This window comes from Diabrotica virgifera, chromosome 5 (genome assembly GCF_917563875.1).
Source record: "Diabrotica virgifera virgifera chromosome 5, PGI_DIABVI_V3a".
Lineage (NCBI taxonomy): Eukaryota > Metazoa > Arthropoda > Insecta > Coleoptera > Chrysomelidae > Diabrotica > Diabrotica virgifera.
The window spans coordinates 81,890,908-81,910,413 of record NC_065447.1 but is presented as its reverse complement, the minus strand read 5'-3'; the positions used below and the strand labels follow the sequence as shown (position 1 = coordinate 81,910,413).

General features: G+C 32.1%; 1 protein-coding gene across 1 annotated transcript in view; it reads right to left on the bottom strand.

The window, feature by feature from the left end:
- The window catches only part of LOC126885387 (ankyrin repeat and KH domain-containing protein mask-like), a 156,667-nt gene that overhangs the window by 89,018 nt on the left and 48,143 nt on the right, over positions 1 to 19,506 (bottom strand). Inside the window, exons 2-3 of the mRNA XM_050651950.1 lie at positions 10,114 to 12,201; positions 4,989 to 5,192 (exon numbers count right to left, since the gene is read on the bottom strand). Coding sequence (XP_050507907.1) covers positions 4,989 to 5,192; positions 10,114 to 12,177 — 2,268 coding nt within the window. The 5' untranslated portion in view covers positions 12,178 to 12,201. The remainder of the gene's footprint in view (positions 1 to 4,988; positions 5,193 to 10,113; positions 12,202 to 19,506) is intronic.

Below are 19,506 nucleotides of genomic sequence, written 5' to 3'. Positions count from 1 at the left end.
AACCCACACAGCCAGATACAAATTTTGTAAAAGAGATTGCAAGGATTTGACACAAGGATTACACTCTTCTCGCCCAGGGGCCGATCAGGGCATTTTATAAACGATCAAAGGTAGGCCTCGGATAGATAAGGTATAAATACATTAAGGAAAGACATAAGGTAGCAGCAAAAGGTATTATTAAATTTGTATTTTTGTTATTCTGACGAAATATAACAGACAATCGTAAATTTCTTTTCTGTCTAAAGCAAGAAGATGCATTATGTTATATGGGCTTTCAATGTTCAATTTTAGAAGTTTTCTGAACAGCTCATTGGATTGAGCCCTATATTTTTGGCAATCAAAAAATATGTGGTCCAGGTCACCGATTTTATTACAAAATTCACAAAGATCACTCTCAAGTATTTTGATTTTATGTAAGTGTGCTGGATAACACGCATGACCAAACTTCATTCTACTAATAGTGGTTATGCTTTTGCGATTGTAATCGAACTTATTGTACCAAGGTTTTTTCCTCAATTTGGTTTCTATTCTGGTGTAACGTGTTGGATTTGTAAATGTGTATTCTTGCCAGAAGTAGGACCATTTTCTCATCATTTTATGTTTTGATATGCTTATTTGTTCATCCGTAGTTAATTGGCAATTTATCTGTTCCCCCATTTCTATGCTTTCTTTGGCAATTTTGTCTGCAATTTCATTGTTTGTTATTCCTACGTGTGCTTTAACCCAGAAGAATTTTATAAATTTATTTTGATCTTGCAATTTTTTAATAATTGTTTGAATGTTAAAGATAATATCATTTGTTGTGTTTGAGTTGGATTTTAGAATTTTAAGAACTGAAAGTGAATCGGAGAAGATAATGGCATTCTGTTCCTCTTCCTGTTGTACATATTCTAGTGCTTTTAGAATTGCTATTGCCTCGGCTGTGTAGATAGATGTATTTTTATGTAGCTTATAGTGTTTTTGTATACGTTTAGGTATTACGAAGGCACAACCTGTGCCGTCAGTGTTTTTTGATCCATCAGTGTATATTGTGACATAGTTTGGATGTTGGTCTAAAATTTGATTAATAACTATGTTATTAGATGATGCTAATTCAGAGTAATGGGGTATATTCACATCACATACAACAAAGTGAACAAAGTAATCGATCTCTACCTTTGTTTGTGGTTGTAGGGTCACGTTTCTTAATGCTTCACAAATAGGAGGAGAGTTCTTATGTATCCAAAAAGGCTTAGTTAAGTCGTATTCGTTTAACTTGTATATGCTACTAATGAATGGTGAATTTTTCTTTAGTGATTTAATAATCATTTTTTCAGCTAAAAATGATCTTCTCAGTTCTAATGGAGGTTCGATTGCTTCAGCTCTTAATGGTTCAACTGGTGTAGATTTCATTGCTCCCAGACATATTCTAAGTGCTTTGTTTTGTATTATGTCCAGCTTACGTAAATTGGTTTTATTGGCCGTGCCATAAAGTGTACAACCATAATCAATTATTGATCTTATGTAAGCTCTATAGAAAATTAGTGCTGTTTGAGGTTCTGCTCCCCACCAAGTTCGCATGATGGATTTTAGGAAGTTTAGTCCTTTATTACATTTTATCTCTATTTGTTCAATGTGTGGTTTCCAGGTCAGTTTTCTGTCTAATATAACTCCTAAGTATTTGGCATTGGTATCCACTGGAAATTCTATTTTATTTATTTTAATTTTCTGCATTGGTTTCACATTATGCCTGGTGAAGATAACGACTTTGGATTTTTCAGCGGAGATTTGTAGTCCTAAATCATTTATGGATCTTAAAAAGAGTTCTGTGCTGGAGTTTAAACGATTGATGCATTCATCGAGGTGTTTGCTACGTGTATAAACAACAAAATCATCGGCATATTGTATCATAGTTGATGTAGATATGGAGGAGTGTAAATTAGTGGTATATATATTGAAGAGTAGTGGTGCAAGAACAGATCCTTGTAGCAACCCTAAATTTGCAGTTTGGTATTTCACTTGACAGCCATCACATCCTCTGAGTCCTACTTGCCTGTTTATATACAATTTGCATATGGTGTTAGCAACTTCTTGAGGTATTTGTAATTGTATCATTTTTTCCCGTAGAATGAACCAGTTGACATTGTCATATGCACCTTTAACATCTAGAAACATCGTGCCATTGTAATCATTTTCAGTTAAACATATTTGTATGTCTGTAACTAAGTGTGTCACCGCATCAATGGTGCCAAACCCTTTTTTAAAACCGTATTGTGTGGTTGGCAGAGAGCCAGTTGTATTTAACCACCATTCCAGTCGGTTTTTAATTATTCTTTCAAAAATCTTGAGTATACATGGCATAAGTGCAATAGGTCTATATGAATCGCATAAGTGGGGGTTTTTGTTTGGTTTGTGTATGGGTATTACAATAGTCTTTTTCCATTCTTCTATACATTCCCCATTAATCCAGATGTCATTTAGGATTTTGATTAGAAACATCTTGGCATTGTTTGGTAGTTGGTATATCATAGGATATCTAATATCATCATAACCAGGTGATGTATTCTTTCTATTTTTTATGTTATAGTTTAATTCTGGCAGACTGATAGGTTCACAGAAGATTTTATGATTGGTATTATTTTGTTCTTGTTTTGTGAAAATGTGTGATGTATCATTCAAGGCATTAGCTGGCGAAATTTTATCTAGAAATTGTTCTTGCCATTCATAATTCCCCGATGTATTAACTTCCCCAGATCTTCTATTCATTTTTCTGGCCTGTGTCCATATAGTTGTCAATGGTGTATTTTTATTTAAGTTTTCACACCAGTGCTGCCAATATAATTTGGCTTTATATTTTAAAAACTTCTTGGTTTTTGAATTTTCGTTTTTACATTTCATATAGTTTTCCATGGTGCTTTGTTGCTTATATGTTTTGAGCATTTGTTTTCTTTTTTTAATAGCATCTTCGCAGCTTTGATCCCACCATGGTGGAAGAGAGGTTTTTTTGCTCATTTTAAAAGGTTGGTAGATGGGTATGGAGGCATTGGCTGCCTTATTTATCCCTTCAACTAATAAGTTGTACTTATGTTCTACGCTGTTGTTATTTTTAATGTGTTGTGAGAAGTATGTATCCGCGATTTCTTGATATAAGCTCCAATCTGCTTTATTTAGGTTCCATTTTGTTTTAGGTTGTATTATGATGTCTCTACTTTCCATTCCTTTATTAATTTCTATAATAATTGGAAAATGGTCTGAGCCCAGTACATCAGGAAAGGTTTCCCATGCACAATTAATTGCTATGTCTGGAGTTGCAAAAGTTAAATCCACGACTGAATTATTCCCATTATTTGTGAACCTTGTGGGGTCTCCGGTATTTAAAAGTACTAATTCTGTGTTGTCTGCAGCGGTTATTATTTGCGTGCCTTTGCTGTTATTTTTGTAAGATCCCCATGTTTGATGATGTGCATTGAAATCTCCTCCAAAAATGCTATTAGACTTGGTACAGTTAAGAATTGCCTCCCAGTCTGCAACTGTTGTTCGTATATCTGGTGGGCAATATATCGAGAAACATGTTAGTGTTATTTCACTGTTGTCCAATATCTGTATTCCACACATCAAAATATTTTTGTTAAAATTTTTTGTAATTGAAATTTCTTTAAAACGAAATACATTTCTGACAAGGATTGCGACACCAGCATAACCATCATGGCGATCTTTACGTATAATTTTATAGCCTTTGAAATTATATTGTTTATTTGGCTTAAACCATGTCTCTGAAATTAAGGCAATATCGATGATATTTTCATTTAAACATTTAACTAAACTCAATTTATTAGCTACAGCCGATTGCGCATTCCATTGTAAAATCTTTATCTTATTTTTTATTTTATTATCCATTATTTAAGTTTGTTATATTTAATAATTTTATCATATATGTAAGCTCTATCTAATCTTTCTAAATCGTTAAAAGAATCAAACTCTTTGAGTACACTTTTTAAAAAATTGAAAAACATATTAATAAATTCATCTGTGTTAGGATCAGAATCGGAACTGTGTAAAACATTTGGTGGCAGAGGGTTTTTTGGTCCAAACTGAAAAGGGAACATTTCTTCAGCTAAAGGAGATTGGGCTTTCCTCTTTTTATATTGAGAAGAAGTTTCAGGTTGACTTGGTATTACTTTTTGTGTTTGTTGTTGGATACTGGATGTGGATGGTTTAAAAATATTATGTCTGACATTGTTTTGCCTTGGAAGGGGTGGAAAACTTTCATTATTTATCGTACCTAATGCTTCAAATCTATTCGTTGTAGTAACAGCAGATGTATATGATCTTTTAAGACTGTCCTTTGCTTCCAAAAAAGTTAAATTGTTTTCTGCCATGTGTCTTTTAATTTCGTATTGTTCTTTAAATTTTGGACACTGTTTGGATATGGATTTGTGCTCGAAGTTTTTACAGTGTATACAATAACTGTCTTGCGGGTCTCTACAGTTATGATCATCGTTTTTCTCTTGTGAGCAGTTAATACATCTCGTTTTTGTACTATTGCAATTACGAAAAATGTGTCCGTGATGCAAGCACCGGTAACATTGAACAACTCTATGCACATACGGTTCTACAGAACAGGCCACGCTGTTTATATATACATATCTAGGTAAAATATTGCCTTCAAAAGTAAGTAATACCATTTGTCTAGGTATATATGCTTTTTCTCCGTTTATGTCAACTTTCCTTTTGAGTCGAGTAACTTGTGTTACTGATATATTGGATATTATATTTTCGAAAAGATATTCCTCACTGAAAGCAGTATCTACGTTTCTTATAATTGCTTTTCTTTGTAGCAGGTTATTTGGAATGTATGCTTTTAGTTGTTCCTCTTTTAAATTCTCATTCTTAACTAGATAATTTGCATCTTTGGGGCTTTTAAGTTGTACTCTTACCCTATTTTTTCCTACTCGGTCGATGCTAAGAATGTTTTTAATTCCTAATTTTTTATGAAAAAGGTGACCTACCTGCATAGGGTGAATTTTTCCAATCTGCTCCTCATTTATTTTCTCAATGAATACATATACCTTATCTGTATAGAGATATCCTTTTTGTAGATTGAACAGCTTGATTTCTTTTTCTGGATCTTTGGTCTTTTCGCGTTCTTCCTCCTGGTCCATGATTTGGGTTCCCCCTTTATCAGGGGGAGAGTTTTCATCCATTATTGTAAACTCCCACCATAAAAACACAAAACAAAAACAACAATAAACACTTCACAACACTGGGTTTTTTATTAATTTAGCCCGGTATGAAATTAGTTTATTATTAATTGTCACAAAAAACTTGTCTTAATCACTACTTAAGCACCTGTAATTATACGTGTACTCGATATGAATGATCGTACGAGACTGCGAAGATCTTCATTTTAAAGCCTTAAAAAATAGATAAAAGTTATTTTTACAATAAATAAGGCAATTGCAAAAACGGCCATTTTGGACCTTTCGCAGGCTGTTTTGCAATAACGTATTAACGAAATTTAACTTGTCATAGCTCAAATTGTAGGTTTTTTAATTTACTACAATTTTCTATTTAAAAGTTTTTCTCTAAAATGAATATCCTAAGCTGCAAGATTAAAAATCTTTAAAAATTGTAAATTTAACAAATGAAAATCGTCATAAATAAAAAACCGCACAAAATTTTTGGTTACATTTTAGTATAAGTTATTCCTGGCATCGTCCTTTACAACACCTGATAGGTTTCAAAAATTCCTGAATTATATCACGTTTTTTCACCCACAGCCTGGGGTAATTACCTTTTCTGCTATATAGCAATAAATACAAAATAAGGGGGCAAAATACGCCTGTTGTTATTCAATGTTTCTTAACCACTTTAGTGACACTTAGAACCTTAGTAATTCGCTTAGAAAATTCCTATAACTTACTTAAATCGTCTACCAAATTTCATTAAAATCGACCTAATAGATTTTGCATAATAAATTTGCAATCTAAATGTATTTAAAAAAGTTCAAATTTTTTAAAATATTTCTGAACAAAAAGTAGACCATTTAGAAGTTGGCTAATTTTTTTACATATAAAGAGGTGCTCTACCTAGCTAATACACTTTACAGAATTAAAATCGGATTATTTAAGGGGCCTCAGCAATGTTTTAAAATTATAAACAATTTTTGACTTATAAACAAATAGCTTTGTTTAATAATAAAAAAAAGAATGTGTGTGTACTTTGTACGCACGTAAGAAGATATTCTTCTGTTATGTAATAGGTAATTTAAACGAAGTAAATATACTGAAAAGGTTATTTGTACTTATTTTATTTAAAAATCAAACTAACTTTCTTATCTACCACTTTCAAAAAAGAAGAATATCTTCAAAAATTATATAATAATATACTTACAATCATAAAATCTATAAAAAAAAATAAAAAAATAACTTGCTTGGGGCTTGAACCCACTTCACGTCTACCGCGCCGTACGAAAGTTGACGCCATTTCAAACTGCACCAAACTCTCGTATACGTCATGTGGGAATATATACAAACTAAACGTTTACACCATAAATTTATATGAATTTAATAAAATTATTAGTTTGATTTTTGTCGAAATAAAATACAACAAAATATAGAGTAAGAAAACGATATATGAGATGAAGATTTGTAGAAAGTTTGTTCGTAATCAGATTATGTAAATTAAAACATTGCCTACTAATAGGTAACTACATTATTTTGTTTACATTTTCCAAATAGATAGGTATTGAAACTATTAGGTATTTCCAACTGAAACATTTAGAATTACGTACCTGCGGCTTTTCAAAACTATTTAAAAATTCACTATAATTATAAATTTGATTTTATTTCTGTCCACACATCAATAAAAACTAATATTATACAATATTTTTGTTTACCGATAACCTCCATATTGAACAATTATTGACAGATCATTTCAAAATTTCAACACCCAATCAGAACCCGTATAACAACTAATACCATACTGTCGGTGTGCGCATGCGCGCGGATCAATCAAATTTTACCCTCAATCGATTCGCTGCTAAAGAAGAATATCTTCAAAAATAAATTTTTAGCAATTCAAATAATTAAAACCGGTATAGTTTGACTTAAACTTTAAATTTTAACTATTTATAATGGGAAATAAGCCACAATATTATTAAAAAATGATTTTTATTAACGTTTCGACGCCCAAATCGGGTGCCGTTGTCAAAATACAAAATACTACTAACCTAAACAAAAATGTTGTTGACAACGGCACCCCATTTGGGCGTCGAAACGTTAATAAAAATCATTTTTTAATAATATTGTGGCTTATTTCCCATTATAAATAGTTAAAATTGTAAAAATGCCACAAGAAAATAGCTTCAGAACAACATTAAACTTTCAAATGCTGTCAGCAGAATTGCTATTTTATTTTTTAATCAAAAGTTATTCGCGTTCAAAAATTGCAATTTTTCGATTTTTTGAAAGTTCCATCGCGTTTATCTCGAAAACTATGAATCCTACGGAAAAACTTGTATGAACATCTTTTGCTTAGAATTAACCAAGAAATGCAAAAAAATGACTTCCACCTACCTCTACCGAAAGTATACTTTTCCGGACCTGATTGTAGGGAGCAAAGTTGTATTTTTCCTCCCCAGGGAGGAAAAGTAAAAGTGACGTCAAGGTATTTCATTCATGAAATATAACTTATTGACGCCTTGTACAATATCTATTTTCTATTACGTAAGTATCTATACATTTTAACGTTTATTTATAAAACACCCTGTATTTTGCAGAATGGTAAAAAACAGTAAATTGATATTTTGATTTAACAATGTTTACATTAATAATTTGACTTAATTTGACAGTTGACAGTTATATTGTACCTACTTGTTATTTTTAGTATTAATAAATTTTGTTGGTTAGTTACATAAATAAATTAAGTAAAAGTAAGTAAAAATTAAAAAATGACTTGTTATTTGAGGAAGGTGGAAAAACCATATGTATAACATGGGAGTAAAGTGCCTTTTCCTCCCTTGCATGAAACTTCATTCTCGGGAGGAAAAGCAGCACTTTTCTCCCTTGTTATACAAATAGCTATTTATTTTGCGAAAAATCGATGTTATGTAATTCCTCAAGTTCTTTGTTTATAACAATCTTATCGACATCCGGATCAACTGTTACCCAAAAAATTCGTGTTCTACGGGTCAAAATACATAAAAAAACTTGGGTAAGTCCATCTAAATAAAGGAGCCCGTAGCACCCCCTCCTGGCCACAGCACTAATTTTTTTATAAGCCAAAAAATTGTTTAAAACTTTAAAACATTGCTGAGGCTGCTTAAATAATCCGATTTCAATTCTGTGAAGTGCATTAGATAGGTGCAGTGCTTCTTTATATGTAAAAAAATTGACAAATATTTGTATGTTCTAGTTTTTGTTGTGCAAGATTTTAAAATTTTTTTTTAAGTTTAGATTGCAAAGTTATTATGCAAAATCTAGTAAGTCAATTTTAATGAAATTTGGTGGACGGTTTTAGCACACTACAAAAATTTGTTAAGCGAATTAGGAAGGTTCCAAGTGTAACCTAAGTGATGGAAAAACATTGAATAAGGACAGGCTTAAAAAAAGTAGAAAAAAACGAAATTTTTTGAAAATTTTAAATATTTTGTTTTTTTTTATTAATGTTCCGGGCATATTTGAGAAGTCAATTATTATTAACGAAGTTATCACCTAACTTTATCCGCAAAAATCCGAATGCCACCTCTCACATCCACCTAAAAACAGATCCTTCCTGTTTTGACTGTTTTGTGTAATCTGTATCGTAGTTGTGATTGTGTAACATAGATTTATATTTGTATATTGTGTGTTGTATATGCATTGTTGTTAGTCCGCTATTGTTGCTATATTATTGTTATTGACTTCTTCTTTTAGTATTGGCAACCAAAGCCTGCTGCATTGTGCTGATGGGTTTGCTACACTTTTCCTTCGTTAAGTAAGATGAGAGCTGCTTCTTTGACTTTTCTCCCTTTCATGTCTGTTCTTTTATTATTATTGATGCATATTTCCATTGTATTCTATGCTGGTTGTCCCAAGCATGATTGCATAGCTGGAATGTCTCGAAGTCTCTGTTCTTGACGTATGTTTACTCTTGTTTATCCGGACATGTGGTCTTACAGTTTCTCCCACATAGAAATTGTTGCACTCACATGGTATTTTATAGATGCAGTTTTTTTACCATTGTTGTGTGTTGTTGGGTTTGGTTTTGGACAGGATAGATCTCGTGTGTTGGTTGTTTTGAATGTTGTTGTGATGTACTTGTTTCCTATCATTTTCAATTTTTCTGATAAGTCCTTTACATTATGGTATTGTCATCCTGGAGTCCCTTTTTATATGAGTGTTTCTGGATTGCTTGAGGTGTTTTTTTGCCTTTCTTCAATCTTGTGGAATTCCTTGTTTATAAATGGCAATGGGTAGACATTTTTAGTTAAAACCTTTATTTAATCCTGAAATGCATTTTCATTAGAGCAGGTGCTTGGGACTCTATCATAATAAGAGGATTTGATAATTCCTTTTTTGATATTTAAGCTGTGATTAGGGTGGTAATGTAAATATCTGTTGGTGTGGGTTGGTTTTCTGTAGACTTTGGTTGCATATCCGGTGTCTTCATTTGTGATTAGCCCATTCAGGAAAGGGAGTGAATTATTCTACTCGACGAAGAAAAATGTGTAGCAAACCCATCAGGAAAATTTGGCAGGCTTTCGTTGCTAATGCAGTAAAAAGAAGTTAATAACAAGAATATACCAGTAATATGGGAGTAGGCAGCAAGTCGGAGACCATATGAAACACACAAATAGAAATCTATGTAACACCAAAAAATACAGACATGCAAAATAGTTAGAATTTGATCTTATTAAGGTAAAAATACACCCCCAGATTTTTTGCAACCATATGCACGTTGTTGTCTATAAGACCGAGGCAATGTATATGAATTTTGAAAATTTTGTAACCGTATAAATTTTTGCCCAGTTTTTTAAAATAAAATTTTTTGAGAATGATTTCCAGAGTGGACATTAGTAACTTAATAGTGTAATTTTTATTATACGCAATAATTGTGGCTTAATCCCATACAAACATAATATTTAAATTAGACATGCTGATCCCAACCAGTTAAATTTTCTAAATCATCATTAGACAAATATTTGTATATTATTCTCCGAACTGTTATTGGCAAAAACGAACTGATATGATTCATAACTTTATTAGCTTTGTAATACAGGCGTAGTCTAATCTCTCCTTCGATTATTTTTTCATTAATGTACTGATTGTATATAGGAAATTTGTTCTTATAATCTAGTGTGTCTAATTCACGAACTATGTTCTCATTGCAGCAATAAGCTGCTAATTTACTTTTATTTCTTTCAAGCATTAATCGCCGGTAAGATAGACTGCTTTTATCTATCTTACACATCTCCATTAGTTCTAATTCTGATTTGCACGAATCCCAGAATTTCAAAAAGTCCACATTGTTGTGATGCTCGGGTTTAGGAGTGTTGATATTTGAGTACAAAATAAGTTTGATTACGAACTTTAATAAATCATCTCCTCCTCTAAAAGCTAAATCAAAAACATCATCTCCATCTGCATTTCTATTATACACATATGTTCTATTTTTAAGTAATAATTGTATAATATCCAAATCTACATTATAAGTAGCAATGAGCAAAGGAGTCCAGCCTCTTGCATTTTGTATATTGATATTTACACCTGCATCTAACAATAGTTCCACAATACTCGATAAGCCTCTTTGACAAGCCATATCGAGAGAACTAGTGTCAAAATCATTCCGTGCATTTACGTTTGCTCCCGCTTCTATTAAAATTTTGACAATATCTTCATAGTTATAATCAACTGCCATTAGTAATGGCGTCGCTCCATCCTTATTTCTTATTTCTTTGTTAGCTCCATTGTTTATTAATAGTAAAGTTACTTCTTTGGAATTCTTTATTACAGCTAGATGTAAAAGAGTCTCTGGAAAATTATTTTCTACTACATTATATGCATTTATAGAATAAACATTTGTTTTATGTTTCAATAATAATTCTACAACAGTAGTATGGCCATTACATTTCACAGCTGGATATAAAGGGATTTCCATTCGAAAAACATTTGTTACTAAAATATCTGCTCCCGCTTCTATCAAAATATTGGCAATATCTTTATAGTTAGATTCAACTGCAATTAGTAATGGTGTCGCTCCAATGCCGTTTCTTGATTCTTTGTTAGCTCCATTTTTTATTAATAGTAAAGTTATTTCTTTGGAATTATTTATTACAGCGAGATGTAAAAGAGTATTTTGAAAATTATCTGTTACTGAAGTATCTGCGCCCGCTTCTATCAAAATATTGACAATATCTTTATACTTACATATAACTGCAATTAATAATGGTGTCAATCCATCGTTGTTCCTTATTTCTTTGTTAGCTCCATTGTTTATTAATAGTAAAGTCATTTCTTTGAAATTCTTTTTTACAGCTATATGTAAAGGAGTATCTTTAATAATATTTACTACGGAAGTATCTGCTCCCGCTTCTACCAAAATATTGACAATATCTTTATAGTTAAATCGAACTGCAATTGGCAATGGTGTCTCTTCAAAATTATTTCTTACTGATGTAGATGCTCCCACTTCTATCAAAATTTTGACAATAAGTTTATGACCAAATTTAACTGCCTTTAATAATGGCGTCATTCCATGGAAGTCTAGTATTTCTTTGTTAGCTCCATTATTTATTAATAGTAAAGTTATTTCTTTGGAATTCTTTCTTACAGCTCGATGTAAAAGATGCTCCCTAAAATAAAATTTTGGTACTGGTTGGTAAGCATTTTTAGCATCAATATTTGCCCCATGTTTTAATAATAGTTCTACAACAGTATTATGATCATTTTCTACAGCTATATGCAAAGAAGTATTTAAATCTTCCTTTTCTATTAATTTCTCATTTTTTAGCAATAACTGGAGAATAGAAACTTTACCATAATATGCAGCACAATTCAGGACAGACCAGTCATGTTCACAAGGCCCATTCGTAAAAAACCAGCAATTTCCACATTGTTTAATCTTAATTGCATTTACGAAAGCCAAGTCTGTTTCATCAACGATTTCATTTCTAATTGCTGAGAGCAAGGATGCAGCCTTTGCTTCGCTTACATTCATTATCTCAGTTGTGTTTAATCAATTCTAGAAAAAAAAATAAATGATATACTTTCAAAAGTTCCAAGGAATCTTGTTAAATGTTAAAACAAAAAAAATAATAATGTTTATTTGATTGATATATTTTTATTTTAGCTTGGTTTTTTAAACAATACTTTATATGTTCCATAACGTTTATTAATTATCTTTTTGAAATACAAACAACTAACTTTTTTTATTTTCTTACTCATTAGTAGGTATAAGTAACATAAGTTATATCATTGTTTAAAAAATAATGTCTTTTTTAATCAATGGTATTATTTATAGATAAGACTTCTCTTTATTGTATGAAGATTTGTTTTCGGGAGTAGAGGACCCCCTATTTACAGTCTAAGAACTTTTAATCAATACATTTAGCCCATTAAAATGTTACATTTAGGTTGCATTTCTTATTATTTATTTATTTAACCTGCTCTACAGGCCTTGGAGGCCTAGGGCTGTACAACTTAACAATAACAATTTTACATAATACAAATGACAATATGTACTAATGTCTTATATTTGTTATATAATTTGATTTAATGTCTATGTAAAAATTGTTGCACTATGTTTCTCCACTGTATCCTGTTTTTCGCTTTCTCTTTCCAGTCTGTAATTTCCATCGATCCTATATATCTTCTTGAAACTTTTCGTGCCATCTTTTTCTTGGTCTACCTCTTCTCCTTGTCCCAACTGGTCTTCTTAGTAGTATCTTCTTTGGCATTCTTGACCTATCCATCCTCTCGACATGACCTGCCCACCTGATTCTTTGTGCCTTTGTGTATCTTGTTATAGTTGGTTCCTTGTAAAGCATTCTCAATTCTTGATTAGTCCTTCTTTGCCAACCATCTGCCGTATTTTTTCCCCCGAAAATAGTCCTCAGTACCTTGCGTTCCCATCTCTCTATCATTTCTTCTTCTGTTTTGTTTAGTACCCATGTTTCACATCCGTAGGTGACTGTTGCTCTTATTACAGTTTGGTATATTCTAATTTTCGTCTTTCTTGATACGTAATTTGACTTTAATAATTTTTTTAAACTGCCGACCTTTCGGTTACCTTTAGCTATCCTGTGCTTTAGTTCGTTTTGCTCGTGTCCTTTTTCATCTATAATGGCACCTAGATATGTAAAGTGATTTACTCGTTTAAATTTATATTCTTTTCCATCGAACGCTGTTAACTTTAGCATATCTACAGGTTCTCTTTTGCCTATGTTGCCTAGCACCCGTTTCCCTGTGTTGCCTAGCACCATATACTTCGTCTTTTCTTCATTTATTTCCAGGCCGAATTTTTTTGCCTCTCTGACTAATCTTCTCATGATTTTCTTTAATTCGGTATTAGTTTTTGCTGGCAGTGCAAGGTCGTCGGCGTAGGCCATGCATTGATGTTCGTTACGGTAGATCGTTTCTTGTGTTTCTATTCTGCTGTTCCTTACAATTGTTTCCAAAACTAGGTCAAATAACACAGTTGATAGAGGGTCACCTTGTCTAAGTCCTTTTTTGACTATAAACTCTTCCGATTTGTGACTGTTCCACACTATTTCGTTAGATGTCATATTTAAGGTAATTCTTATTAACTTGATTAGTTTTTCTGGTATTTCCATTTGCCGTAGGGCTTCATACATTTTTTTTCTATTAATTTTGTCATAGGCCTGCTTAAAATCTATGAATAGTGCATATAAAACCATTTTATGTTCGTAGCAGCTTGTTTGGATTTCTTTTATGTTAAATATTTGCTCTGTCGTCGATCTATTGTTTCTAAATCCTGCTTGGTATTCTCCTATTAGTTTCTCTGCGTATACCTCTAATCTTTCTCTTACAATCCTAGCAAATATTTTATAGCACACGTCCAGCAAAGTAATACCCCTGTAATTTTGCACCATCGTTGCATCCCCTTTTTTATGTAATGGGATTATCCAGGCTCTGGCCCACTCTTCAGGCATCTTTTCTTCTTTCCATGTAAGTTTTATCAGTTCATACACCTTTTCTAGTAGTTTTCTTCCCCCTGCTTTCAGCATTTCTGCACTTATTTCATTTGGACCTGGACTTTTATTGTTTTTCAATTTGCTTACAACTCTTTGCACTTCGTCTTTGGTTGGTTCGGCTATTCTTATATCTGCACCCTCTGTTCTGTCTTCGTCCTCTCCCTGATCTTCATCATCACTGTTTAGTAACGTTTCGAAATACATTTTCCATTCTTTCATAACTTTTCCCGGCTCACTTACTAGCTCTCCTTCTATGGTCTTTACGTAGCTTGTTTTGCTTTGGTAACCTTTTTCTACTTTTTTTACCTCTTGATAAAATGATCTTATTTCATTATTTTTAAATTTTTCTTCTATCTCCTGCAACTTTTTTTCATTGAATTCTCTCTTTTTCCTCCTGCAACTTTTCTTTAACTGTTTTCGTACGTGGTTATACTCTTCTCTGTTTTTGTCATTAGGGTTGGTCAACATACGTATTCTTAACTTTTTCTTCTCTTCTGACAGCTCTACACACTCCCTATCAAACCACTCCTTAGTTCTTGTCTGTTTTTTAATTCTGGGTATCAATTTTCTGCTTACTTCTTTTGTAATGTGTTTTATTTGTTCCCATCTTTCTTCTACATTTGTGGCTTCATTCTTTGTTTCCAAAAACAATTTTTCTATTTCTTCTTGATACTTTTGCCTGGTTGTTTCTTTTTTCAGTTCAGCTACTTCGTATGATTTTGTTCTTTTTGCATCCTTTTTTACAACTATTTTTTCTTCTACTTCACTTTTACATTCAATTTTTACTAAAAAATGGTCTGAACTGCAGTCTGCTCCTCTCATACTTCTGACATTTGTAATAAATTCCGCGTGTCGTTTTTCTATTACATGATCAATTTGGTTAACGGTTTTTCCGTCCGGAGATGTCCACGTACCCTTATGTATCTCTTTCCGCTGTAGCTGTGTACTTCTTACCACCATATTTTTTTCCATTGCGAAACTTATCAGTCTCTGTCCGTTGTCATTTGACACGTCATGTTTGCTATGCTTTCCCTTTTGTATTTCTGTAGATTGCCTCTTTCCCCACTTTTGCATTTACGTCTCCCATTATAATTTTGACGTCATGTTTCGGTATCCTTTCATATTCCATCTCCATTTTTTCATAGTATATGTCTTTTATCTCTTCATCTTTTTCTTCGGTAGGAGCGTGTACAAATGCTTATATTTCTTTTTTTCCCTTTTAGTCGTATATAACACATCCTCTCCGATATGGGATTAAAACTCATAATCTTTTCTTTTAGACCTTTTCTTATAATAAAACCTGTTCCCAACATCCTCTCAGCATTTCTTAGAGGAGTCAATTTTATTTTTTTAGTGTGTAGGGGGGTTCAGTAGAAGCTTAAGTGCAAGTTTTTGGGGTCGCCACCCTTGTCCCCCGGCCGCCATATTGGAAAAAGGGATGCAAAGGGCTTTCGAGCTATATCTTCTAAACTAGCAATCCTACAGAAAATTTATTTACACATAAAGTATTAGCAAATTAAATTGTCGACAATTTTGTATTTATTACTTTTTATCGTCAATTGACCAACAAAAAAGTTATAAATAAAAATATGAGAAAATTTTGTAAGAAGTTTCCTTTTGGAGGTTATAACTTTTTTTCCGTTCATTTCACAATAAAATAACATCATAGCGATTTTGTAGAGGATTTTTCAATGGACAATTTTCGCTATAAAGTTGTTTAATTTTATTTATTATCTAGGTTTTACAACGCTCCAAACTTGACCAGATTCTCGAATTCTCATAGGAATACAATAAAAACAAATACTTTTCTATCTATATATTAGTCGAGCGGCAGCAATCGTTATGCCGACTACGAAAATCAAATTTAAGGTGAATGACCAATTTTGGTCTATTTTTATGTTTTCGAGGTCGCTGAATCCGAATATGAAGTTTATTTTTATCTAGATTTGGTGGAACATGTTCAAAAATCAAAATTTATAATAAAATGCCGAAAATCAATTTTGATGGTTTTTCAAATTTACCTAGCTGTATCTTTGGACACTGTAAATTTTTCCTTTTGAAAATTTTACTGTGTAATCTTTGAAGTATGTAGATAACAATGGAATTTGTCCTAAACATTTAAACACATTAAAAAAGTTGTTACTTTTTAAAAATTTTAAACATGTTTACTTAAAAAAGGTGAGTGACAAACTTTTTTTAGTTTATAATTTTAACCAACACAACAATAAAACATAATTCATGAGGAAGTTTTTTGGAAAATTTTAAGTCAAAATATACAATAGGAAAAAAGTTATGTTACTTCATAAACAAGCGGCACACCCCAAAAAACGCTTATATCTCGAGATCCTGACCACGGTGTGGTGAATGGCTAATTTTTATCATACTTTATGATTTTGATATCAAAAATTCGTTTTTTGCTCTTCTTAAGAATTTTGCAATATGCGGATGCGTCATTCTTCTTCTGAACCGGCGAATTTGTCCTCAAACAACTTCTTGGGCCGTTTCTATATATGCTTAGTTTTATAAGTTTTATAGTGGGGAGAAAGGTCAAAAACAGATTAATAATACCATAGGAATGTTAAAATCATAATAAATTGTATAAATAAAAAAAATATATATAGATAGAAAAGTAAGCCTAACTTTTGTTTTTATTATATCCCTATGAGCATTCGAGAATCTGGTCAAGTTTGGAGCGCTGTAAAACCTATATAAATAAATAGAATTAAACAAAGTTATAGTGGAAACTGTTCGCTGAAAACCCCTCTACAAAACTGCTATAATGTTATTGTATTTTAAGATGAACTGAAAAAAAGTTATAACCTCCAAAAGGAAACATGTTAAAATTTTTTTACATATTTTTGTTTATATCTTTTTTGTTGGTCACTTGATGATAAAAAGTAATAGAAATAAAATTGTAGAAAATTTAATTTGCCACATTTTATGTTAAATTAGATTTTCCATAGGGTTGGTAGTTTATGAGATATAGCGCGAAACCCCTTTGCACACCATTTCCAAGATGGCGGCCGGGGGACAAGGGTGGCGACCAAAAAAACTTGAACTTAAGCTTTTACTGATCCCCCTACACATTAAAGAAATAAAATTGACTCCTCTAACAAATGCAAGGTATGGCTTAAAACATGTAACATGTTAATGGAGTAATTGAGTATAGAACAATATAATAATTATGTATTGCAATTTTTTTTATATAAAAAGGTTTCGTTTAATAATTTTAGTCAATATTTTATGTAATATTCACATCATATCGTCGTTGTAAAGATAAAACTCATTAAACGATTTTGACTTTTATCTTTCGTTATTATTTTATGCTATATATATGAAATAAACGAAAAGATTTCTCTCGTATACAAAAGAAATCTTCTCCGGTAGCGGACGTGACAATGTATTCGCTACACATTCGTCGATACGGACAAACCGTGAAATGGTAGAGTCGGCGATTGCGTTTTATTACACTCTGAACACCTCCGATATCCTACACGTGTTTCACCCCATAGCAGGGATCATCAGGGACATCCTGACATACTGTAATTGAGGTTATCAGTCAAGGAGAAATAAAAATGAAAAAACGATTTCAATCTTTTAATAGAAGACGTTTCGTGCAGTCTTCCTGCACTTCATCAGTTCTACTGATTGTGAAGTTACATATAAGATGTACACAACATGTCATCACAATGGGTTGTGTTATTAAAAACTTAATAGCTAAAAAATACATAAAATTTCTTAAGCTAAAAATACAAAAACGCAAAAAATGTCACAAAGGTCCTTAGTGGTAAAAATCCTAAGGTTATCAAATAGTTACATATAATTTATTTTGAAACATGAGGCCAGGAGAAGAAATAGTTTGTTAGAGTCAAAAGAATTCTTTTAAATCCATTTCTTATTCCAACCAAAAAAGCGCACAAAAAACCCAAGCAAAAAACAACTGTTAGGTGTCCGTCATTAAATGGATTTGAAAAAGAGATGTGAAAATCTGAACCAAATTAATGTAAATTACTGTAAACCTAGATTTTCATCCAAAAACCTCCCTGTGACACACAAAAGATAAACAGAATTAAAATATACGATCGCCGTGAAAACGGCAGCAAAGTATAATGTCACAAAAAAGCTTTCAAATGAAAACCCGGTTCACAGGTTGACGATGCACCCTGAATTATATCAAATTTTATTTAATCGAAAAAATGCCATAGATTTAATGGTTGTTAATAATATGATTGAAATCCAGGAACCTAGAAATAGGCGTGGATTAGTTAAATATTAATTACAAAAGACTGATTTACTTGCCTCATAATTATTGTTGGAAAAAAGCCACTAAACCTGGCGTGTTAAGCCATGTTATAAGACAGGAGCTGGGTGGAAATGTGATTTTAAAACTTTTATGTTGCTACCAAGCATTGGTGGTTTGTAGGTTGGAAACTTTTTTGATGAAGGTAAAAACAAATGAAATTAGGCCATGTGTTGATCGGATTTGTGTGGAAAATAAATTTGAAATTTGACAACTGAAAGAATTTAAGGATTGTTTAAAAGCAAGGAGTGATATATGATGCTAAGATTGTCTATATCAGTACGTTTGTTCATAGAGTTTTGTTCCCTTAGGATGTGGGCCATTTCTTGGAAAGATCTTTTGTAGAAATTAGGTTCTGTGACTAAGGTTTTGATGTTATCAAAATCAATTTGATCATTAAGTGTGATGGAATGTGTGCTGAGGGCACAAGAATGCTTGTTGCATCTGATATCGCTTCTGTGGGAAACTACCCTTCCTTTAAGGGTTCTTTTTGTTTGTCCAACATATTTCAAATGGCAGTCTTTGCATGGAATGTTTAAACTACATTAGATTTCTCCCAAATATCTATTGGTGTTTTAGTACGAGAAAAAAGATTTCTGACTGTTTTAAAATTCTTGATGCCTATTTTGGCGGATACCGGTTTGAACAATTTCGTAAGTTTACTAGTTAAATGTGGGAAATAAGGTAAGGAACAGTATCTCTGAGGGGACCCAGATGTGGAAACCTCTTCTCTTTGAATTTCATTATTTATTTGGGAGGAATCGTGAATTCCTCCCAAATTGGAATGGTTCTGGTCAAGTAGTACTCGAGAAGTTGAAAATAAATATTATTATATAATATTTATATATTATATAAAACACCGGTTTTTGGAATAACCGGTTTTTTGACCGGTTATAACCGCCAGGTTAAACCGTAGGTAAAAAAAAAACGGTATAACCGAAAACCGGTGTTTTATCAACAACCGCCATCCCTATTCTGTAGTTCAAAGTTATATCTAAGTACGCCTCCATATTCCGTTCTCAAAGACCGCTCC